Source organism: Pleurodeles waltl, chromosome 4_2 (assembly GCF_031143425.1).
Source record: "Pleurodeles waltl isolate 20211129_DDA chromosome 4_2, aPleWal1.hap1.20221129, whole genome shotgun sequence".
NCBI classification, from domain to species: Eukaryota; Metazoa; Chordata; class Amphibia; order Caudata; family Salamandridae; genus Pleurodeles; species Pleurodeles waltl.
In genome coordinates this window covers 1,026,051,245-1,026,076,089 of record NC_090443.1, presented here as the reverse complement: position 1 = coordinate 1,026,076,089, position 24,845 = coordinate 1,026,051,245, and the positions used below count along the sequence as shown (strand labels likewise).

Below are 24,845 nucleotides of genomic sequence, written 5' to 3'. Positions count from 1 at the left end.
AACAAGCAGGACTGAGTGGGGTCCTGGTTCCTGTGCCAGGAGGCTCTGTGCCATTGAAGGGACTGGAACATCAGGGCATCTCCCTGATTGTGGGCCACTTGGGGGGGATTCTTGTGCAGCAGGCAGATGTGCTGGGCCAGTGATGCTTTGTGAATTACAAATGGTTCCTGGACGCTAAAGTGGTACAGGGTGTTTTTGGACAGTGGAGAGAACACTGGCTAAATCTTTTCACAACTTTAGAGAACAGACAGTGTCCAAATGTTTGCGTGTTGAATTTCATGTGAAGGCATTCAGCTGCAGTGGAGCAAGGGACTCCCTTATGCCTTGCCACCTCTGCCTCACAGGAGCAACCAGGCCCAAGTCATCCTAGTGGCCTCAGATTGGGCGAGGGGTCTATGGTAACCATAGGTTCGATGGCATCTGTCGCTGTAGATACGCATGTTCTGCAATAGCTCGCCATCTGGTGTTGGGCCGGAGTGTTACAAGTTGTTTTTGTTCGAAGAAGTCTTTCGAGTCACGGGACCGAGTGACTCCTCCTTTTGTCTCCATTGCGCATGGGCGTCGACTCCATCTTCGATTGTTTTTTTTCCGCCATCGGGTTCGGACGTGTTCCTGTCGCTCCGAGTTTCGGAACGGAAAATTAGCTAATTTCGGAAGATTTTCGTCGGTATTGTTGCGTTCGGGATCGGCGTACTTAGATTTCACACCGCATCGAAGATCGAAGAGCTCCGGTGCCCTTCGGGGTAGTTTTTCGATCCTCCGTCGGGGCCTGGTCGGCCCGACCGCGTGCTGAAGAACGCCGATGGAACGGACCCCGTTTCGTTTCTGCCCCAAATGCCACAATAAATACCCCTACACAGACCAACACTTGGTCTGCAACCTGTGCCTGTCACCTGAGCACAGCGAAGACACCTGCGAGGCCTGTCGTGCGTTCCGGTCCCGAAAAACACTCCGAGACCGTCGAGCCAGAAGACTTCAAATGGCGTCCGCACCGACAGCCCAACGGGAGTTCGAGGAACAGGAAGAAGAAGGTACCTTCTCGTTCCAAGACTCAGACTCCGAAGGATTCGACGACACACAAACCGTGAGTAAGACGTCGAAAACCACACAAAGAAACATTTACAAGGCCCAGGGGACGCCACTGCCACCAGGCCATGGCTCCACCCATAAATTCGGTGACCGACCGTCGGCACCGAAAAAGGCCAAAACAGTGCCGAGATCGTCCGACTCCGGTCGAGACACCGGCACGCAGCCTTCTCGGGACCGAGAAAGTGCTGGAGACAAGCCTCGACACCGAGATGCCGGTGTGGACACGGCTCGACGCCGAGACAGCGGCACCGAAACAGATCGACGCCGAGAGGTTTCGGCCCCGAAAAGGAAAAAAGTCACCTCGGAGCCGAAAAAACACGCAGACAAAGTTTCGACGCCGAAACAAACTGCAAGCGACCCAGCTTCAGGCTCTTATACAGAAGAGCACTCGCTAACCTCCCAAATGCAAAAGCATACGTTTGAGGAAGAGCTACAAGCAACTGATGTGGACCATACGCAAAAGCGTATCTTCATTCAGCAGGGGACAGGAAAAATAAGCACCCTTCCCCCCATTAGGAGAAAGAGAAGGTTGGAGTTCCAGACGGAGCAAGCACCACAACCAAAAGTGGTTAAAAGAATTACACCACCACCCTCTCCTCCGCCCGTGATTAACGTTTCACCAGCACAAACTCCATCTCACTCCCCAGCTCACACCACCATGAGCCAGGGTGACCAAGATCAGGACGCATGGGACCTATACGACGCCCCAGTGTCAGATAACAGCCCGGAGGCCTACCCTACAAAGCCATCTCCACCAGAAGACAGCACCGCGTACTCTCAGGTGGTGGCTAGAGCAGCACAATTTCATAACGTAAGCCTCCACTCAGAACAGGTCGAGGATGATTTCTTGTTCAACACACTCTCCTCCACCCACAGCTCCTACCAAAGCCTGCCTATGCTCCCTGGTATGCTCCGGCACGCAAAAGACATATTTAAGGAGCCGGTCAAAAGTAGGGCAATCACACCAAGGGTGGAAAAGAAGTATAAGCCGCCTCCTACGGACCCGGTTTTCATCACTACACAGCTGCCACCAGACTCTGTTGTTGTAGGAGCAGCTAGGAAAAGGGCCAACTCTCACACATCTGGAGATGCACCACCCCCAGATAAAGAAAGCCGCAAGTTTGATGCAGCTGGTAAAAGAGTCGCAGCACAAGCTGCAAACCAGTGGCGCATCGCGAACTCCCAGGCACTACTTGCGCGCTATGACAGAGCCCACTGGGACGAGATGCAACATCTCATTCAACATCTGCCCAAGGACTTCCAAAATAGGGCGAAACAAGTGGTTGAGGAGGGACAGACCATCTCCAACAACCAGATACGTTCCTCCATGGACGCTGCAGATACAGCTGCACGGACAATTAATACATCTGTAACTATCAGACGGCATGCATGGCTCCGAACGTCTGGATTTAAACCAGAGATTCAACAAGCAGTTCTCAATATGCCTTTTAATGAAAAAGAACTGTTCGGTCCAGAAGTGGACACAGCGATTGAGAAACTCAAAAAAGATACGGACACTGCCAAAGCCATGGGCGCACTCTACTCCCCGCAGAGCAGAGGGAATTACAGCACATTCCGTAAAACGCCCTTTCGAGGGGGGTTTCGGGGTCAAAGCACACAAGCCAGCACCTCACAAGCAACACCGTCCACTTACCAGGGACAGTATAGAGGAGGTTTTCGGGGACAATATAGAGGAGGGCAATTCCCTAGAAATAGAGGAAGATTTCAAAGCCCCAAAACCCCTACTACTAAACAATGACTCACATGTCACTCACCCCCTCCACACAACACCAGTGGGGGGAAGAATAGGTCATTATTACAAAGCATGGGAGGAAATCACTACAGACACTTGGGTTCTAGCAATTATCCAACATGGTTATTGCATAGAATTTCTACAATTCCCTCCAAACATACCACCAAAAGCACAAAATTTAACAACGCACCATTCCAATCTCCTGGAGATAGAAGTGCAGGCACTATTGCAAAAGAATGCAATCGAATTAGTGCCAAACACACAAATAAACACAGGAGTTTACTCACTGTACTTTCTGATACCAAAGAAGGACGAAACGCTCAGACCAATCCTAGACCTCAGAGTAGTGAACACTTTCATCAAATCAGACCACTTCCACATGGTCACACTACAAGAAGTATTGCCATTGCTAAAACTACACGACTACATGGCAACTTTAGACCTCAAGGATGCTTATTTCCATATACCAATACACCCATCGCACAGGAAATACCTAAGGTTTGTATTCAAAGGAATACATTACCAATTCAAGGTACTGCCTTTCGGATTAACAACCGCACCAAGAGTCTTTACCAAATGTCTAGCGGTAGTCGCTGCACACATAAGAAGGCAGCAAATACATGTGTTCCCATATTTGGACGACTGGCTAATCAAGGCCCATTCGTTCATACAGTGCTCAAATCACACAAATCAGATCATACAAACCCTCTTCAAACTCGGGTTCACCGTCAATTTCACAAAATCCAAAATTCTGCCACGCAAGGTACAACAATACCTGGGAGCCATAATAAACACATCAAAGGGAGTAGCCACTCCAAGTCCACAAAGAATTCAAAATTTCAACACCATCATACAACGCATGTATCCAACACAAAAGATACAGGCAAAGATGGTATTACAACTCCTAGGCATGATGTCATCATGCATAGCCATTGTCCCAAACGCAAGACTGCACATGAGGCCCTTACAACAATGCCTAGCATCACAGTGGTCTCAAGCACAGGGTCACCTTCTAGATCTGGTGTTAATAGACCGCCAAACTTACCTCTCGCTTCTGTGGTGGAACAACATAAATTTAAACAAAGGGCGGCCTTTCCAAGACCCAGTGCCACAATACGTAATAACAACAGATGCTTCCATGACAGGGTGGGGAGCACACCTCGGTCAACACAGCATACAAGGACAATGGAACGTACATCAAACAAAACTGCATATCAATCACCTAGAACTTCTAGCAGTTTTTCAAGCACTAAAAGCTTTCCAACCAATAATAGTTCACAAATACATTCTCGTCAAAACAGACAACATGACAACAATGTATTATCTAAACAAGCAGGGAGGGACGCACTCCACGCAGTTAAGCCTGCTAGCACAAAAAATTTGGCATTGGGCAATTCACAACCAAATTCGCCTAATTGCACAGTTTATACCAGGGATACAAAATCAACTCGCAGACAATCTCTCTCGAGATCACCAACAGGTCCACGAATGGGAAATTCACCCCCAAATTCTGAACACTTATTTCAAACTCTGGGGAACACCTCAGATAGACTTGTTTGCAACAAGGGAGAACGCAAAATGCCAAAACTTCGCATCCAGGTACCCACACAAACAATCCCAAGGCAATGCCCTATGGATGAACTGGTCAGGGATATTTGCTTACGCTTTTCCTCCTCTCCCTCTCCTTCCTTACCTGGTAAACAAACTCAGTCAAAGCAAACTCAAACTCATATTGATAGCACCAACTTGGGCAAGGCAACCCTGGTACACAACGCTGCTAGACCTATCAGTGGTACCCTGCATCAAATTGCCCAACAGGCCAGATCTGTTGACACAGCACAACCAAAAGATCAGACACCCAGATCCAGCATCGCTGAATCTAGCAATCTGGCTCCTGAAATCCTAGAATTCGGGCACTTACAACTTACCCAAGAATGTATGGAAGTCATAAAACAAGCAAGAAGGCCATCCACCAGGCACTGCTATGCAAGTAAATGGAAGAGGTTTGTTTGCTACTGCCATATTAATCAAATACAACCATTACACACAACTCCAGAACATGTAGTGGGTTACTTGCTTCACTTACAAAAATCTAACCTAGCTTTCTCTTCCATTAAGATTCACCTTGCAGCAATATCTGCATACCTGCAGACTACCTATTCAACTTCCCTATATAAAATACCAGTCATTAAAGCATTCATGGAGGGCCTTAGGAGAATTATACCACCAAGAACACCACCTGTTCCTTCATGGAACCTAAATGTTGTCCTAACTAGACTTATGGGTCCACCTTTTGAACCCATGCACTCCTGCGACATACAGTTCCTAACCTGGAAGGTGGCATTTCTCATCGCCATTACTTCCCTGAGAAGAGTAAGCGAGATTCAGGCGTTTACTATACAAGAACCTTTTATACAACTACACAAAAATAAAGTCGTCCTAAGGACCAATCCTAAATTTTTGCCAAAGGTTATTTCACCGTTCCATCTAAATCAAACAGTGGAACTTCCAGTGTTCTTTCCACAGCCAGATACCGTAGCTGAAAGGGCACTACATACATTAGATGTCAAAAGAGCATTGATGTATTACATTGACAGAACAAAAAACATCAGAAAGACTAAACAACTCTTTATTGCATTTCAAAAACCTCACGCAGGAAACCCAATTTCAAAACAAGGTATAGCCAGATGGATAGTTAAATGCATCCAAATCTGCTACCTTAAAGCTAAACGACAGCTGCCCATTACACCAAGGGCACACTCAACCAGAAAGAAAGGTGCTACCATGGCCTTTCTAGGAAACATCCCAATGCAAGAAATATGTAAGGCAGCCACATGGTCTACGCCTCACACATTCACCAAGCACTACTGTGTAGACGTGTTATCCGCACAACAAGCCACAGTAGGTCAAGCCGTATTAAGGACATTATTTCAAACTACTTCCACTCCTACAGGCTGATCCACCGCTTTTGGGGAAATAACTGCTTACTAGTCTATGCAGAACATGCGTATCTACAGCGACAGATGCCATCGAACTGAAAATGTCACTTACCCAGTGTACATCTGTTCGTGGCATCAGTCGCAGTAGATTCGCATGTGCCCACCCGCCTCCCCGGGAGCCTGTAGCAGTTTGGAAGTTACCTTCAATTATTTATATATGTATCATCTCAACCTTAAATATGTGCATACTTAGTCACTCCATTGCATGGGCACTATTACTACAATTCAACTCCTACCTCACCCTCTGCGGGGAAAAACAATCGAAGATGGAGTCGACGCCCATGCGCAATGGAGACAAAAGGAGGAGTCACTCGGTCCCGTGACTCGAAAGACTTCTTCGAACAAAAACAACTTGTAACACTCCGGCCCAACACCAGATGGCGAGCTATTGCAGAACATGCGAATCTACTGCGACTGATGCCACGAACAGATGTACACTGGGTAAGTGACATTTTCATTTCTGGGCATGTGCCTCTCCCCTCTGATTAGGCTACCGCTTCGGGAGGATCTCCTGTCGCAGTGCAAGGTTCTCCACCCAAACCTGCATAATCTACACATCCCTGTGTGGAGATAGAGGGGCAGCAGTTAACTGTATTTGATCTGCCAACCCAACTTTTTGCATGTCATTGTGGACGTCAGGCATCCTTCCACAAAGCCTATTTATGCCGGGCACTTGGACAGATTTGTGATCTGGTGTAGTGTCTGCATGACTGACACATTACAAGCCAAACTGTGTGATTTGTTGTCATTTTGTTTTTGGCCCAGCAGTGCCTTACTGTGGGCACTATTAAAGGTTATTTGTCACCCCTTTCGGCATTTCCTCATTTGACAGACCAACCGTTGTTGTTTAAATCACCTGTTTGATGCATTTTCTTAAGGGGTTGACAGACCTGTTCCTTTCCAAACAGTTGGTGATGCCGCAGTTGGACCTGAATTTGGTCCCGAAATTTCTCATGTGTACTTCCTTGAGCCCTTGCACAACAGCTCATTGCATGTTCTGACTGTAAAGACTGTCTTCCTCATCTCAATCACCTCAGCTCCTCTCTCTCAATACAGCCACTCTTTTCCGAACAAACTAAGGCCGAGGACCATGGTGGCCTTCTTTTAAAAAGTCGTGACTCCTTTCACATTGGGCAGTCCATCACCCTTCGAACGTTCTTTGTCCGCCTCACACCTCAAAAGAGGAGGAAAGATTCCATCGTTGGGACCCCAAAAGATCTTTAAGCTTTAACACTGACCACATTGGGGACCATCAGGTGGCAGATCAGCCTTTTTGGGGGTTCTCTGGTAGTGCAGAAAAAAACTCAGGTTGGATAGTCCTCTGCATTAAAACCTGTTGCGCATTGACCATTAGCAGTCTTTGGAAAGACTGGATGGTGATTCCACCGGGACCAAGGCTGTCACCACAGCGTTAGCACATGGAGTCCCTGTCCTTGACATGTCAGGCCATGCCATGGGCATCAGTGCACACGTTCCTAAAGCACTACTGCCTTGACAAGCAGGTCTGATGGGAAGGATATTTCACCTTTTCGGTACGGTCCATTAAAAGTACCAGTGCTGGGCAGTTGTAGTTACTGGTAATTAACTTTTTTTTATTTAAACCATATGTCTTATGAGGAAGATGAACACGTTACTATAAAGGCATAGAATGGGATAAGTGGGTAGAATGGAGGTATTAAAAACCACAGTACAAGGGCTACTGCTTTACAAGAGCGGAGCACTCCTGGAGATACAAATGTAATCTCCTCTGTCCTGGTTTGTAAGCCCTTCTCATATTACTCTCTACAATTTCTAAAGATTGACTCTTCTTCAGTGTCCTTTTCACATTTACATCTTTGAAATTGGCATTAGTAGATCAGCTTTACTGCAGAAAAGTCAGTTGAAAATTGATAGTTAATGTGAGGAAAGGAATTTTTTGTTGCAGTGCATGGTTTGTTTCTCTCTAGTTGTTGAGAAATGCACTAACAGCTCATTGTCTTCTAGAGCTTGGCTTTTAATGTACGGGTACACTTCTTACTATGTGCTTCGTCTTTCCATCGGGTGGTTTGTTGGTAGAAGTACTTGAAAATGCAGATCGATGGCATACGTGGGTACCATAGGCAGAACAGAACTGGCCCTGCAGCCAAATGGGTACAGCCCTGCAGTGTATTGTCACAAAGTAAGGTATCGGCTCTGCGTCATACCCTAGAGCATCTGCCGCAACAAACAGCAAGGCAATAGAAGGGATACTTCAATTAATCTCACACTCCGGCAATGTCTCAGGCTGGTATTCTAGTCAGTTGTTCTTTCATTACTTGCCAGTCCAGACCGAGACCAACCATTTGCCATTCTTGGTCCTACTCCAGTAGGAACAGTCCAATCCGCACTGCCAAACCAGGTCCCCTCCAGACAGGAACACAAGCAACCCGTGACCCATTTTGGTCACGTAAGGCCTTGTCAGTGAACTCTAGCTTGTCTCCAGTAGTACAGTAAGCACGGGACCTACGTGTGGGCAGAGCCATCTCATTTAAGGTGTCTGCTGCAACAAACCCCAAGGTGACAGAAGGAATGCTAAGTTTAAGTGACTCAAAGTTCATTTCCTGGAAGGTCGCTTTGGTCATCATAATCAAGTCAGCAGATGAGGCCATTGCTCTACATGCATCTCCATAGAGTTATGCTTTCGCATTTTTCATGGATTTAAAATGGGTATTGTGCCACATCTACCAATCCATCCTAATATGCTTTCTAATTTCGATTAAATAGTTCTCTGGGGTTACTGTCTTCTACCAAACCCCTGCATAGTGGCAGACATCGCAGCAGCCGCGTGGCAGTCAGGCCCAGGGCTGCACCACAGCTAGGACTTTCTTGTACTACCCACCTCGGACCAAGGCACCCATTATCCAGGCTGCCCTGGGCCCATGCCATCCTTCCATCGGCCCATGCCATCCTTCCATCGGCCCATGCCATCCTTCCATCGGCCCATGCCATCCTTCCATCGGCCCATGCCATCCTTCCATCTCAGCTGGAGGCAAAGAGAAGGCTATATAGGGGGTGGGTGTTATGATGCTAGTCGGATATAGTGCTTTCACTACCTGCCTTGCTTTCAGGCGTCACGGCAAGCCTGGCAAGATGAAATATATTTAAAAAAAAATAGAAATGGAGATCTGGATCACCCAGTCCACACTGCCGTAGGCAGGCTAAGTGCCGTAATGAAACATATTTTGACTAGTTCCACTTCACAGCCTCGTCTTACTGGGCGTGCTTATTACTGTGTGCTTGTTACATGTGTATCACAATCCTATTCCAGGCCTTCAGATTCCCAGGGGTCTCCCTTCTCTCTGCTAAAGACAAAGCCAGGAGTTCTGTTCCATGGTCTGTTATGGGCATCCTTGGTATTCTCAGACTCTACCATTCTCCCACCCTGTACCATGTCCCGTGAAATCAGTTAGCTTACAGCTTTCAACAACTTTTATCGGACAAAGCAAAATGTATTTATTGCTTTTGTATAGCACTGCTACAGGCAAAGAACTGCCTTAAAAAGGTAGACGAAGGGGGAGGGACACAGAAGAGAGGATTATCTAGAAGTAATCAAGAATGGTTATCAGATGGTGGCTGCTCTTCTTGCGTTTGTTCTTCCCCTGGAACATATTTTCTTTACCGTGCTTTTGATTGGTGGCTTGTATCGTTCCACTGCTCATGTTCTGGGAACGATCTTATCCTTTTTCTGTCAGCCTTTCATCAGAGTAATGTGTTTTCTTGTTCTCCCCCCTCAAGCACCGCAGCCACCAGGTGCACGCTTCAGGTTGCTCCCTCCCACCCCTGTTACCCCCATCCATTGGTTCCACATGTCGGCTTCTAGCTTTGTCATTCTTTACTTTTATTTAAGTACTTCTCCCCCCCATCCCCTGCCCGCTCCTAAACTGCTTCCTTGTATTCACTTATCTCGCCCCCTCCACCCACTCACTTGTCTGTTGTGCCCCCACCACTACCGTCCCAATCCTCTACAAATGTTTTGTTTTGGATGGCCTGACAGCTATCATTTGCTACTGAGCCACTCATTTTAAAATGCTCCTTGGCTCATGTTTAAATTAGTCTTTCCTTGTTTATCATTTTAAGTAGCCTTCGCCACCTTGGAACGGTAAATTAAAAAAACAAACCAAGGTATAGTCATGTAATGTCTTTTTCATAGCATTGGCAAAATCATTTGCAAGGCCAGCAGGTCCAAAAGGCGAGAACTGATGCTTTTGCCAACGCTTATTTATAATTCCCTTCTTCCTAGTCCGTCTGTTAACTCCTATTCACTACTCTCTCACTGTCAGTACCTTCCCTTTATACTTCTCCCTTCGCTGTTCCCTGTATTGCACCCGCACATTTTTTAGATTCCTTTTCTCCTTTGATCCTTTTCTCTTCTCTGCCCCTTGCTCAGTCTCCTTTATTCACTGCATTGTCGTATTTACCCCCTTCACCCCTTCTCTTTCCTTCTTGCCCAATAGGCAACGGAGGCCACTCAGCAGGCAGATGACCTGAAGGCTCAGTTAGAAATCCAGCAGAAGAAGCTTCGAAGTATCCGTGAAGAGATTAGTGAGAACAGTGTCTCAAAGGAGAAGGACACCTTCAACTACAAGCGAGCACAGGTTTGTAACCCGACATCTTCCGTTCTCTTCGGGACCACAGTCGAGAACATCATTCTAGAACTTCCTGCAAGTCTGGACTTCATTCCATGTGTTTATGTTGTGTCCTGTCGTCGATCTTTTTGGGGTCATAGGTGTGGTGCAATTGTTTCCCGGAAACTTCATTTAGCATCTTATTTAATCCCTCACTTGTGATCCTGTGTATCTCCTTTCCAGTTTTTCGGTCTCTGATATACTTCTTCCCTTATTCTCTTCTGTAAATAGTGAGTGTTAGATTAAAGAGTCTGTTGCTCCTTCTGATAGACGGGCATCCCCGTTGTCCTCTGTGGCTGCCGCTGTACTTATGTGCTTCTCTTACAGGAGGATATCTCGCGTCTGCGGCGGAAGCTTGAGACCACCAAGAAGCCAGACACAGGACCAAAATGTGACGAGATTTTGATGGAGGAGATCAAAGAATACAAGGTGATTATGAGGGTCCATTGATGCGCATTTCTTGTACTAAGCACACCGCAGGATGTGTAGTCTTTTCATCGGTACTCCCCACTCCCCATCATGTGCCTACCATTCATCCATCTCTTCTCTTTGTGTCCTACCTTGCCATCCCCATCTCTGCTCCCTGCCGAGCCTGGTCTATACCTTTCTGCTTAGTCCGACCTCTGATGCTGCCACCGTTCTCATCTGCCTGAATCCATTGCCATCCCTCATTCGTTTCATTATGACCTCTCTCCCAATCAAATAGACTTCTCGTTCATTTCCTTTTCTACTCTGCTTACCCCTTTTAACTCAACCCCCACATCAGACCCCACTGTCTCTCCATCTTTGTTTCTCTCTCATCTTTCACTGTTGGAGGCTTGAAGTTCTCGTTATAGTTTTCTCAGTCTTTCCACTCTTCCCCGTCTGTCTCCTAGCTCTTTCTGTTCTTTACTGGGTCACGTCACATATACCTCTGTACTGTTGTCTTCTTCACCTTCTTCTTTCACTCACCGTACCACGTTTGTTTCCCTCACTTATTTGCTCAGCTTCCCGCCATTGGTGAACCCTCAACATATCATTGCCCTTTCACCACCCCACTTTTTTATTTCCATTCCCTTGTTTGCAGTTGTGAAGTCTTCCTTGTTCCTCCCTGATCTTCTCTCATCAGCCTTCATTTGGTGTCCCTGGCTTGTAACCCTGTCTCAGTCATTCCTTTTACCCATAACATTTCCTTATGCACTCTTCCTGTATCTCAGACTTTCTCCTAGCCATCCCGCCCTGTGTTCTATCTTGTTCTCCAGCATTAGATCTTTGATAGATTCACCACGGTCATGGTGGGAATCAAATAAAATCTGTGAAAGATAACAAAGCTGGAGAATACTAGTAACATTTAAGTAACCTATTTTCTTCTCTTGCTATCCTCTTTCCCTTGCTCATTCCTGTCCTGTCTGTTCTCTCTGTCTTGCTCCTCTGCTCTTGGCCCCATGTGTGCCCATTCCCTGCAGATTTTTACATTCTTCAAGCACTCCAGCACCTCTGGGCCCGTCTTTGTCCATCAGTCAAAGCAGTGCGAGAAATACGCAACCAGCCCTACAGTGTCATTGAAAGAGATAACATATGGGCAAAACGTGCATGTGCATGGTCATGAGCCTCATCTAAGGAGTGAGATGCACAGATTAGTGCATCAGTTGAAGTGCTGTTGTGGAGTCATGCTATTTACAAATCCTGTTCCCCAAGAGCAATCTGTGAATGTGAAATTGTGTACTGAAGTGTAGTTAGCCAGCTGTATGGGAGACCGCATAATGGAGGTGGTGAAGGGTCCCTCACGCAGGAAGCGCCATGTTTAAGCTCTAAAGAAATCGTTTTGGTAACTTATTCTCCAACCTGTTTGCTTGTGTTGATGAGTTTGTTCCAGTTTGAAATTGGCAGCAGTAGCCACCGCAGCAGTTTTTTAGAGGCCACGCTTGTTCCGCAGGAGACTCGTGCTTGTCAGTATATTCCTTTGTATTTCTATTTCTACTTGCTGTGGCCCATTCACTTGGAGACCGTGGTCAGAGTAGGCAATTCCGTTGTTTGCCATGCTGTATGTAGGAACTTCTGCCTCTCCATTGCTTTCTTAACCTTGTTCTTCTACCTCTACCATATCACTGTCGTGTCTCTATTTATATCTGATATCAGTCTCAAGGTTTCCAGAACACTTTCCCTGCGGTGTATTTTTTTTCCTTTTCTTCTGTCTCTTGTCCCTATTTTGCTTTAGTCTGTCCCATGTTCCTCCACACTTCTCTGTCCGCACACTTTTGTATCTCCTATATTGTTTCCCTCGCTCATCGTCCTGTCCCTCCTGGTTCTTTGCTTGCCTTGTACCCCATCTCATAATTCATTGTTTTTCCTCCTTCATGTTGTTACTTTCTTTTCCCACCTATCACACCTGACGCAGCCTCTGTGAGTCTCCTCCCTGTTGGTATGCCCCCTCCCTCGTAGTGATCTCTTCTTCCTAGCACTTTGTTTTCCTCTTTCAAGTCTTCTCACTCGCACCTTGTCATTCTCGCAGGCACGCCTAACCTGTCCTTGCTGCAACATGCGCAAGATGGATGCTGTCCTGACCAAGTGTTTCCATGTCTTCTGCTTCGAGTGTGTGAAGACGCGCTACGACACCCGCCAGCGCAAATGCCCCAAGTGCAATGCCGCCTTTGGAGCCAACGACTTCCACCGCATCTACATTGGCTGATTCTTCTGGAGTAAACACCTGCAGATAACAGCCTGGACACCTTTTTCACTCTCTCCAAACCTGCTGAAAATGCCTCAAACTCTGTTTCATCAAAGTCTCTGCCTACCGTGGTCCATGGAGCTACACCTCTGCAGTGCCCCGCATCTGGAGGGCAGAGGGTCTACGTTGGCGACCTAGTTTCCTAATTCCTACTATTTTCCTGCACATGTCAATCCTTTGTGGGATTCAAAAGCATAGCATGCGAGAAACTGGAATTATGTTTGGAATTATTATTTTTCCTATTCTATTTTTTATTTTGTAACTTGCCTCCAAAGGAGGCGCCCCAAAATTCAAAGCGCACAAGAACCTACCTTCTGGCCCATACAAAGGCCAAGATCAACTTGGCTGGATTTCTTTTTGTTTACATCTGTGCGATCATCAAATACGTTTGTTGTCCTTAACTACCGGAAGCAGGTGGGCAGCGGCTAAACTATGTGGACTTTGGATGAAGTACATTGTGAGTTGTTTTGTGTAACAGTGGCATGCTTGCACCCATACCATTAGGGTGTTTAAATCACCAGGGCCTGTGAAAAAGGAATGAAAAGACGGACCATTAGGCTGTGGGTACACAAGCCTAATAATCCATTTTGTGTGTGAATAGATCTGTTTGTAGAATTTATTTTTAGGAGAACAAGTGGTTGGGTCAGTTGCGTAATATACTTCTGACTGGGTTCAACCCTATTTATGAAACCAAGTTAAATACCAGCAGCCTCATATTTGTATTCCACATTCATGGGATGTTTGGACAACTGTTTTAGAAAAACAGGGTGAACTTTTTCCCTGTAAAACAACAGTTAATGATGTTTGTGCCTGGATACATCCTAGGCCATGGCCACAACCTCCAACGTATCATGCCCGCTGGCTTCCTTACTTCAGTCCATTTTCTCCTGTGGATGAAAATGGACATGCGTTGTTCCCTAGCATGGGCGAGCGCTGCTTGCCCATGGCTTTTCCCATGCACCCTTTTGTTTTTGTGGCTTAGGATTCCTGTCCACCGTCTTCTTTGCTAGCCATAAGTCAGTCACGTGTTTCCATAAACGTTAGTACTGTTTCTCAGCCTCTCGCCCTCTTGGCTCCACTGGTTTTGGAAAAACACTGACTTTTTGAAGACTGTCATGGCTTGATTATAGGAAATGAATTGGACCACTGCCATCTGATAGGTGCCACCAATATGGGTGTTTTACTCCTTTGAAATTACTTCTCATTTTGGAAAAGATTTGTACCACAGCAGACACTTGTGTGCCACTGTGACCCATGCAGACTCCCTAGAATTCAGTACATTGCTATTTGCCCACCCCGTCAGGCTTGTATTCCTCTACAGAAAAGCTGAAGCTATGTTTGTTTGTAGGATATGCAGTATTTTCTTGTTATCTGTTTAACATATGCTCAGCCTGAGTGTTGTCCTGATTTACAAGTAAAGCTCACAGAACCCTTTGCCACAACAGATATATTGGCATCAGAACAGGTAACGCGGGTAACTTATGCTTACTGCCCTCCTCATGACAGTCCTGATACAGAGAAGGAGGAGAGAGGGCGATGGAGAACCGATTGTGGAAAATACCAGTAGTATTACACTTTGTAATGTTTTCATTCAAAGTTTGTTTCTCCATGACCCACTCTAGACCAAAAGGAGGGAGTAGCGAAACATTCTATAATGCAAGTCCAGACAGTGGTGATTGTAGAAGGTGTACACTGACTTCAGTTGAGCTGCTTTACCTTTCACCATCCACAGGTAAATTTGAATCTGTGTTGCTTTTTACCAGGAACCTATTTTAGTCCGTCAGTAACAGTCCCTGATGTAGAAAAGTGTGAGATGGTTATTCTTTTATCACAGTGGACCACCTGCCAGAAACCTTTCTGGCCCTTGCCCAGCCTAGCGTATGATAATTATCTCTCTTGATTTGGGTATGAAGACAAATTACCTTAGTACTGTGCTTCTCAGGACATCTTAAGATGCAAAGAAAGCTGGCAGTGCACCTAACCCTCCTTCCAGACTCTCTAATTAGGGGTCATTTAAGCTACCGCCTTTACCCACAAGTAAATGTGTGTCTTCCCTTCTGTTCGGCTCCTCTAGATGGCACCCTGAATAATTAGGCAACACTTTGTGTTTGGTTTTGAGCTTGACGGGCAGGCATTCAATCGAACTTTGTTGTAGTTTTTCGTCTTCTGTTTTTATAGCAAATGAAACCCGCCGTATTTAGAATTTACAGCCAACATGGTGATTGTTTCTTCACGAAAATATGTGATTCTTCCATTGTAAGATCCTATTGGCAGAGAAAACTCTAAATGGAAAATCTAGCATTGCCCAATTCCCTCGAGCAGATGTGCTCATGGAATTGTACCCTAAATTAGAGGTACCTTGTGTCTGCCCTTGTCTCGCGTAAGTGCTGGACAGTGTTTCCCAGCATATTAGGGACACTGTTTTATTTTTCTGGAGGTCTTCCACCCTTTACTTGGTACCACCTTCTGACACGATGCCACACCTGCCACTCTAGATTGAACAGTTCATCCTCCACTATTTTTTCAGAGACTTACCTTTGCACACTGATGCAGTGAATGGTGGCTGTAGAAGAGTTTGTGCCATCAGGATAACCACCATCTGCTGAATCTACCACCCACAACTAAATTGAGTTTTTAGGATGTTTTCAAATGCAAGTTTGATTCTCTAAGATGTTTTTGTGCTGTTGGTTTAATGTAAAATGTGTCTCTTATTCAAGAACCTGTCCAGAATGGATGGTTCAAGATCCACGCCTCATATTGTGTTTGTTTACTGTCTACCCAGATTGTAATCCAATGGGGTAGGTGCTTGCTAGTTGGATCCTGACCAAACTACCAATGTATTCTGTGTGACTTCCACCCAGATGTGAATCGAAAGTCAGTTTACATATAGGTGAGCAGGTAGAATCTATATATGAACTGCATCACTCGCCTACTTGCTCCTCTGCAGTCCTTTACTGATTGTCCCAATAGTTGTATCTCCTGATAGGAATAGGTACCTTTATTTAAGGAGCACAAGTAGGGCATTAGTGGATTGAAGTGGTAAAGGTGAGACAGTGTGTGCTGGGGATGCTACAGAAATTCACCGCATTAGTCACTGGGGGGTATGTGATATACTACTCTTCATCCTAATCCCAGTGGTTCCAAAACGTGACAATTCCAAATTAGCTTCCAAAGGCTTTATTTTATTCCCTTCCCAGACACTTTTTTATTGGCCCTGAATGTGAATTCTTTGGGAAGTGTGCTGATTATTGAAGAGTAAGGAAACTCTGTGCATGTATCAATGCCCTTTTGAGCTGCACAGCATCCAAGCAACTAAAAGTAACATGCAGCAGGAGAGAATATTGGGATGGCATGTGTGGCTGGTCAGAGGCCATACGCAAGGTCCCTGTCTGAGACTTCCATTCTGAGTTGTCATGTAATTACTTTACTTAAAAACACCTTGCTCAAGCAGTGAAGAGCACCACGAGGCCAGAGCTTGGATGTAAATAAAATTAACTTTCAACCCAAGGATGCATCACTATGGAAAGAGACCTAGGACTGCATGGTGATACCCTATAGCTCCCACAACTATACTACTCTCCTACAGAGATCTTTATATAGTCCTAAATAGAAGGATGTACTTGAGGTATACACACACCCCTCTCTCTCCTCTGCATCCGTTTCCTCAATAGTGGGTGAATCATTCATTCATGTTGAAACTTCTATGACATCCAGAGGGGATCTGCTTTGTGACATGGACTTGGGACCTGCTTGTTAAACATTTCATGCAGTGGCGACGCCAGTGTTTGTGTATGGGTGTGGATTGGTCACTGCTTAAGGAGCTGCACTGGGGTGTGCCTGATGGTGTGGATTGTCAGTGCTTGCAGGAGTTGTACAGGTGGGTGTGGGGACAGAGGGTAGATGTTTGGGAGACTCTGGAAAACTGAGAAACCAACAAGGTAAAGGTGGCACCTGGGAAATGCCTTAGCTTACTGAACTCAGCTATTGAACATTGACCATACATTGACAGATGTAATTTGGGTTTTGTATTTTTTGTACTTTGTGACACTGCAGAATAAATGTGTTTTTGGACAGTTTATTCCTCTGTGTTATTCTACCCCTTGTCCCTCATTTGTTTATTTATTTCCAAAGAGACAGCACAGTTACCCAGTCGATCACTTCCTGACTTCACATTGATCTAGTATAATTCCAGGAAGCCAAGAGAAGAAGGTTGTAAGAAAGGGGATAGGGAGAGACAGAAGAGTGCAGTAAATACAGTATATGTACAGTGATAGTACTCTGAAATACTTTTGGGAGACTCTCCCAGATGACTACTAGGATAATATAGATGATCTAATGAAACCAACCACCGATTCTTTACCAAATACTTCTTCATCTTCAGATTACCTACCTGTTGAATATCTGCAGACATTAGTCATGATCCGGAAACTTTGCAGTAGCTCTCTTGTGCCAGTAGGTGGAGCTGGCTCTTTCTCCATGCCAGATGGAGTGCAGGTGCCATGCAGATGGAGTCATATAGCGTCTTCCCAGTGACCTGACATCAGTTCCTTTTTTCCCATACCCTTCGCAGATGGAGATGCTCTCCATGAGTTTGTTTTTCTCTATTGTTGGAGGTTAGGCTACATGCTGCACTGTTCTCCATCCTACAGGTCAAAAGAGAAGAGGAGGAAGCACAAGAAGAGCAGCAGGGATGACTCTTCAACTCTATGTTCTTCCTATGGTAGGTCGCCTTGGCTTCATCTTTATAACCCAGTGATGGTAGACATCACTCCACCCAAGGGACCACAACACTTGCCCTGGAATCTGTCCATGCTCCTTTGCCATCCCCTTCACCAGCTCTCATGCCACACTGGCTTAGTTGCCGTTCCTGACTCCAGCACCTGTTCCGGCTTACCCAGATTTTCCGGCACAGGGCGCCAACCAAGTGCAGTTCCTGCACTGATGTGATAGTGATCTGCATGAATGCAACGGTCCCCTTTAGAATGTCTGCGAGCGCCATGGTTCTGCTAGTTGCTGTGTGGTGTACCACTGATCGGTTTCCACTCTGTGTCATATAACCCAAGGGACCTTCATGAAGGCCGATGACAGCCACTGAGGCAAAACTCTGGCCAGTGGTTTCTCCACTGTCGCAGGCGAGTACTGAGAGGAATCTGAGCCTTGTCCTACGTCACTTCCAAGATACTGACAGACAGTTGATGATGCCTTTTGGTTGGATTCGGACCATATTCATGTGGCAGAAGTTATTCTTCATAATGATGATGGCAGCAGTGAGATGGCCAACCTGCACATCCTGCACTCTTGCATATTATTGATTATGCTGGCAGGTGGAGTAGTGTGCCCTACGTTGACTCAGTGCAGCCCCAGACACGATGGAGCAGAGCTGCATGGAAGTGCCACCCCTCTTCGCTGATGTCAGTTTCTTTCTTTCTGTTCCTACCGACTCTGAACTAGAGCGCTTCTTCCAACTCTGTCAAAGATTACGCAAAGGGAATGAAGTTCCCAGTGAATAATAGGCTTTAAGTTGTGTTGTGACTGCTGCAAGCAGATGTTGGTCACAATCCCGATGAGGTGAGTCTATGGTGCCAGATCATCCATCATGACTCCCAAGTTGTCAATCTGCCTCAATAAAACTGAAGCGATCCAAGACCTGTAGGTGAAGCTGTATATCGTTGATCATAAGAAAAAGTTGCAGACATTATGCAGGTCACATTTCCGATGCAAGTCACAGGCTCAGCCCGGTCGTGAGGTTATTTCCATGACCGATTCACTTCTCTCTCAAAATCTTTAGGGAAGCCAGAGTCTAAACACAAGCACAAAAAAAGCAAAGCAAGGCTCAGACCCTTCCCCAACTTTTGTTCCAATGAGAACATGTAGGGGGGGTCAAGATTTAAGTCTTTCTCCTTTGAGGTCACTGGCCACTGAACCCTTGTCCCAGCTGGTGTTATGCTCCCTGAGACATTGTCGACCCTGTGGCAAATCTAGGCCTTTAAGGAGGCCATGTTGCAAATCTTTAGTGAGTTTCTACCTCCCTCTGTTGTGCCTTCGGGCTTCACAGAACCGCAGGGGCCTTTAATTGGGCTACTTCCCCAAAGGCAGCTTTCTGGAATGTGTTACTAAGCATGTACTGACTGATTTAGACATACAAGCTGGCTGCAAGATTGTAAGGAAATGCCTCCTTGGCATGGTTACTCCTTGACTTTTTGCCTTTGCTGATGCTAAGTTTTGATTTGAAAGTGTGCTGAGGCCTGCTAACCAGCCCCCAGCACCAGTGTTCTTTCCCTAACCTGTACTTTTGTTTCCACAATTGGCACACCCTGGCATCCAGGTAAGTCCCTTGTAGCTGGTACCCCTGGTACCAAGGACCCTGATGCCAGGGAAGGTCTCTAAGGGCTGCAGCATATGTTATGCCACCCTGGGGACCCCTCACTCAGCACAGACACACTGCTTGCCAGCTTGTGTGTGCTGGTGAGGACAAAACGAGTAAGTCGCCATTGCACTCCCCTCAGGGTGCCATGACAACCTCACACTGCCTATGCAGTATAGATAAGTCACCCCTCTAGCAGGCCTTACAGCCCTAAGGCAGGGTGCACTATACCATAGGTGAGGGCACCAGTGCATGAGCACTGTGCCCCTACAGTGTCTAAGCAAAACCTTAGTCATTGTAAGTGCAGGGTAGCCATAAGAGTATATGATCTGGGAGTCTGTCAAACACGAACTCCACAGCACCATAATGGCTACACTGAAAACTGGGAAGTTTGGTATCAAACTTCTCAGCACAATAAATGCACACTGATGCCAGTGTACATTTTATTGTAACATACACCCCAGAGGGCACCTTAGAGGTGCCCCCTGAAACCTCAACCGACTACCCGTGTAGGCTGACTGGTTTTAGCAGCCTGCCACACTCGAGGCATGTTGCTGGCCACATGGGGAGAGTGCCTTTGTCACTCTGTGGCTAGTAACAAAGCCTGTACTGGGTGGAGATGCTTCTCACCTCCCCCTGGCAGGAACTGTAACACCTGGCGGTGAGCCTCAAAGGCTCACCCCCTTTGTTACAGCAACCCAGGGCATTCCAGCTAGTGGAGTTGCCCGCCCCCTACGGCCACGGCCCCACTTTTGGCGGCAAGGCCGGAGGAGATAATGAGAAAAACAAGGAGGAGTCACTAGCCAGTCAGGACAGCCCCTAAGGCAACCTGAGCTGAGGTGACTCTGACTTTTAGAAATACTCCATCTTGCAGATGGAGGATTCCCCCAATAGGGATAGGAATGGGACCCCCTCCCCTTGGGAGGAGGCACAAAGAGGGTGTAGCCACCCTCAGGGCTAGTAGCCATTGGCTACTGCCCTCCCAGACCTAAACACACCCCTAAATTCTGTATTTAGGGGCTCCCCTGAACCTAGGAACTCAGATTCCTGCAACCTAAGAAGAAGAGGACTGCAAAGCTGAAAAACCCTGCAGAGAAGACGGAGACACCAACTGCTTTGGCCCCAACTCTACCGGCCTGTCTCCCCACTTCTAACGACACTGCTCCAGCGACGCTTTCCCCAGGGACCAGCGACCTCTGAATCCTCAGCGGACTGCCCTGCTCTAGAAGGACCAAGAAACTTCCGAGGACAGCGGCCATGTTCGCCCAAGACTGCAACTTTGTTTCAAAGGAGCAACTTTAAAACAACTTGCGTTTCCCGCCGGAAGCGTGAGACTTGCTACTCTGCACCCGACGCCCCCGGCTCGACTTGTGGAGAAACAACACTTCAGGGAGGACTCCCCGGCGACTGCGAGACCGTGAGTAGCCAGAGTTGCCTGAGCCCCCACAGCGACGCCTGCAGAGGGAATCCCGAGGCTCCCCCTGACCGCGACTGCCTGCTTCCCAGATCCCGACGCCTGGTAAAGACTCTGCACCCGCAGCCCCCAGGACCTGAAAGATCGGAACTCCAGTGCAGGAGTGACCCCCAGGAGGCCCTCTCCCTTGCCCAGCTGGTGGCTACCCCGAGGAGCCCCCCACCTTGCCTGCATCGCTGAAGAGACCCCTTGGTCTCCCATTGAAACCTATTGAAAACCCAACGCGTGTTTGCACACTGCACCAGGCCACCCCCGTGCTGCTGAGGGTGTACTTTCCGTGCTGACTTGTGTCCCCCCCGGTGCCCTACAAAACCCCCCTGGTCTGCCCTCCGAAGACGCGGGTACTTACCTGCTGGCAGACTGGAACCGGGGCACCCCCTTCTCCATTGAAGCCTATGCATTTTGGGCACCACTTTGACCTCTGCACCTGACCGGCCCTGAGCTGCTGGTGTGGTAACTTTGGGGTTGCTCTGAACCACCAACGGTGGGCTACTTTGGACCCAAACTTGAACCCCGTAGGTGGTTTACTTACCTGCAAGAACTAACAAACTCTTACTCCCCCTAGGAACTGTGAAAATTGCACTGTCTAGTTTTAAAATAGCTATATGTGATTTATGTGAAAAGTATATATGCTATTTTGATTATTCAAAGTTCCTAAAGTACCTACCTGCAATACCTTTCATTTGAAGTATTACATGTAAAATTTGAACCTCTGGTTCTTAAAATAAACTAAGAAAAGATATTTTTCTATACAAAAACCTATTGGCCTGGAATTGTCTTTGAGTGTGTGTACAACAAATGCTTAACACTACTCCTTTGATAAGCCTACTGCTCAACCACACTACCACAAAATAGAGCATTAGTATTATCTCTTTTTACCACTATCTTACCTCTAAGGGGAACCCTTGGACTCTGTGCATATTATTCCTTACTTTTAAATAGTGCATACAGAGCCAACTTCCTACAAAGATCAATACTGTTTCCTCCCACTGTTAGACCCATACAAACTTCACTTGCCCTGACACCCATGTTGGATCCCGAACTAGCGTTGCTGCAAAAGCGCATCCAGTTCTTCTGCAGCCTGACTTTAATGCGGTGTGTCTACCACAACACAACTGTCAGCAGAGGCTCCATTCTCCTTCTGTCTCAGACTTTGTCCCTGTGCCAGAACAAGGGGCGCCCCAGGTTAATGAAGACAGCTAGTAGGATGGCTTGCTCTTCATTATTCTGGTAGTGCCTTATAAATTGATTTACAAAACTCCAGTGGGCTTCACACATCTCCTGAAACGGAGATTGGAGAATCAACAGAGAAAGTGCCTCATTCACAGTGGTGGTTTGGAGAGCAGCTGAGATACTATAATTGCAGCTGCCTTCCATTGAGACCAAGGCAAATGTTCTAGCGGAGTTTCTCCAACCTCAGCCAGCAACATTGGAGCCCTTGACCCCATTAAACTATGGATGCCTTGTTGGCTATGTGGTCAAAGAGATGCTCTTGTCCACTCATCAATTGACAAGTAGCCAGGCGACACAAGCCTACACCAGTTGCTTCAAATGTTCTTACCAACCACACTACTCTGGAAAGTTTTGTTGTACAGGCTTTGATTATTAAAGTTAATCCTAACAAGTTTCCAACCAGTTCCCAGATAGAGAATCAAAATGAATTAATGCTTTTGGCAAGCACATGGTTTCTTCAGCCTCCTTAGCACTGCAGTCTACAAACGCAAATCTGTCTATTAGTCCACTATACACATACCTTAGGGGGCATGGCCAGGAAGATCTGTCAGGCGGATCCTGGAAGAACCTGGCACTTCCTTGGCTTAGATTATCCATGATTGGCTGGATGCAATAAAATGTATAATATACATGGGTTTAAAAGCCACAGACTGGATAGGTAGAGCAATTGGTATCACAGTTGTGCTTCACAGATAGCCTGGATGAGGTTGAATTGATTTTCTGGTGATGTGCAGGCATCGCTTGTGGACATGCCCTTCATGGGACGCAACTCTTTTCTGGAGAAGGCAGGCTCCAAGCTGGAACAGTTTAAAGCTAGTAGGGTTACAGCATGTTCCTTTGGGCGTGTGACTCCCATAAAACAATATCCCCATCAGTTCCACAAATTTAGGGCCTACTCCAGGAGGTTAGCCTGTAGAAAGTAGCAACCTTCCCACCAAGAGATCCAGCAGACAACCCAGTCCCTCTGTGATCTCGGACACAGCACCAGCAGACAATGTGCAGGCCAGTAGGGACACCTGATCTTCAACTCTTCTTCCCCTACTGCAGCTGTGACCAAGTTGCTGTGATTTATCCTCAGCTGCTCATGTCTGAAAAATGGGAAGCAGGATTGATTACTCCTCCTCCCCAGTTTGACGATTCATAATCTCTGACAGATGGGTCTTGCAGTTATCCAAAGTGGCCTTGCCCTCCCTTTCACTTCCTTTGCTACCCCACATTCCTCCCACACCATAATGGATTTCGGAGAAGCATCTGTCTTTCCTGCTTCAGGAGGTACCTCTCTTATTCTCCAAGAATGCCATCACAAGGGTGCTGGAGTCATAGAGAGGATGGTTTTTCATGCTACTCCTCATCCTTAAAAAGGATAAGGTCTTCAGGCCTTTGACCCCTGAATACGTTCCTAAGGATGGACACATTTAATATGCTCACATTAGCTCAGATCCTATCTGCTCTGAACATGGACATTGAATGGTCTCCTTATATTGGCAGGACATGTATTTTCATACAACTGTTCTGCAGTCTGTCCCCCCAGGTGTTCTCTGTAGTTCGATATGGACCAGAAGTTTGCTGTTCTCCCCTTCAGCCTAACTTCCCTCCCTTGGGTGTTCACAAAAATAATGACTGTGGCTGCTGCTCATCTTCGGAGGTTGGGAGTTTCCATTTTTCCATACCACGCCAACTCACTGCTGAAAGCGGGCTGGCTGCAGTCAGTCCTAGACCTCTTCTGGTCAAAGGTGAAACTCCTCATATCTGATAGAGACATCTAGCTGCAGATTCCTTACTTTAAAATCTTCCCCAGGTGCAAGCCTGGATCCGGAAACTTTTTTCCCCATAAGACGTCTGCACATTGGAAGTGGGCGTTGTGTGACTCTGTATCAACGTCATCCACCGGATGTGACGTCAGCAGAGCCACGTCAGTTCCTTCTTTTCAGCACTTCAAACGCGGTTCTGGTAATGGTTAGTCAGGCCGTTTGCAGCCACTTCGATGTTTTCTTTGTTGGAACAGTGTGCTTTTTCCTGTCCATGTCTTTGGGGTTCAAACCCTGTGGGTCCTGTGGACAACAAATGTCAGCTACTGACCCCCACTTATTTGTATGTGGTTCCTGGGTGAGCACCATGACTCCTGTCGTCATCTTCGGCCGAAAGCTCTGTGGGAACATCGTATGAGGCTTGTGGCAGTGTGGATGTCAAAGTTGTACCGGTCTCCCCATCAACCAAGGTCTCCTTCTCGTACTGATGTCCGTTCGCAGGCCCGTTCGAAGAGTTTTTCTCGTGTATGCCATTCACCGTCAATGTCAAGAAGTAAGTCTTGATGCAAGCTTATGAAGTCACTGAAGTTGTCAACTTTACCGCATACGGCCTCCCACCATTCCCCAGTTGAGGATTTGAAGTCAGAATGTCCTGCATCACCCTCTCTTACCAGGGGACAGGGCGACCCTAAACTAGATACATGAATATTACGCTCCCCTTCACGCTGTCTTTTGTGAATCACCTTCCTCTGGAGCGCCTGTGGGTCCCCAGGAGTAGCAAAGTGCCTTGACTGTGTCCATGCCAGCGGGTTCGTCCTCTGCTTCAGTTAGGCCT

At 46.8% G+C, this 24,845-nt stretch overlaps 1 protein-coding gene across 2 annotated transcripts in view; it reads left to right on the top strand.

Moving 5' to 3' along the window:
* Positions 1-17,267, top strand: part of RNF20 (ring finger protein 20) — a 107,866-nt gene extending 90,599 nt beyond the window's left edge. For both annotated transcript variants that reach the window (XM_069232896.1, XM_069232897.1), the window contains exons 18-20: positions 10,314-10,454; positions 10,812-10,913; positions 12,976-17,267. In XM_069232896.1, coding sequence (XP_069088997.1) covers positions 10,314-10,454; positions 10,812-10,913; positions 12,976-13,152 — 420 coding nt within the window. In that variant the 3' untranslated portion in view covers positions 13,153-17,267. The remainder of the gene's footprint in view (positions 1-10,313; positions 10,455-10,811; positions 10,914-12,975) is intronic.
* The last annotated feature ends 7,578 nt before the right edge of the window (positions 17,268-24,845 follow it).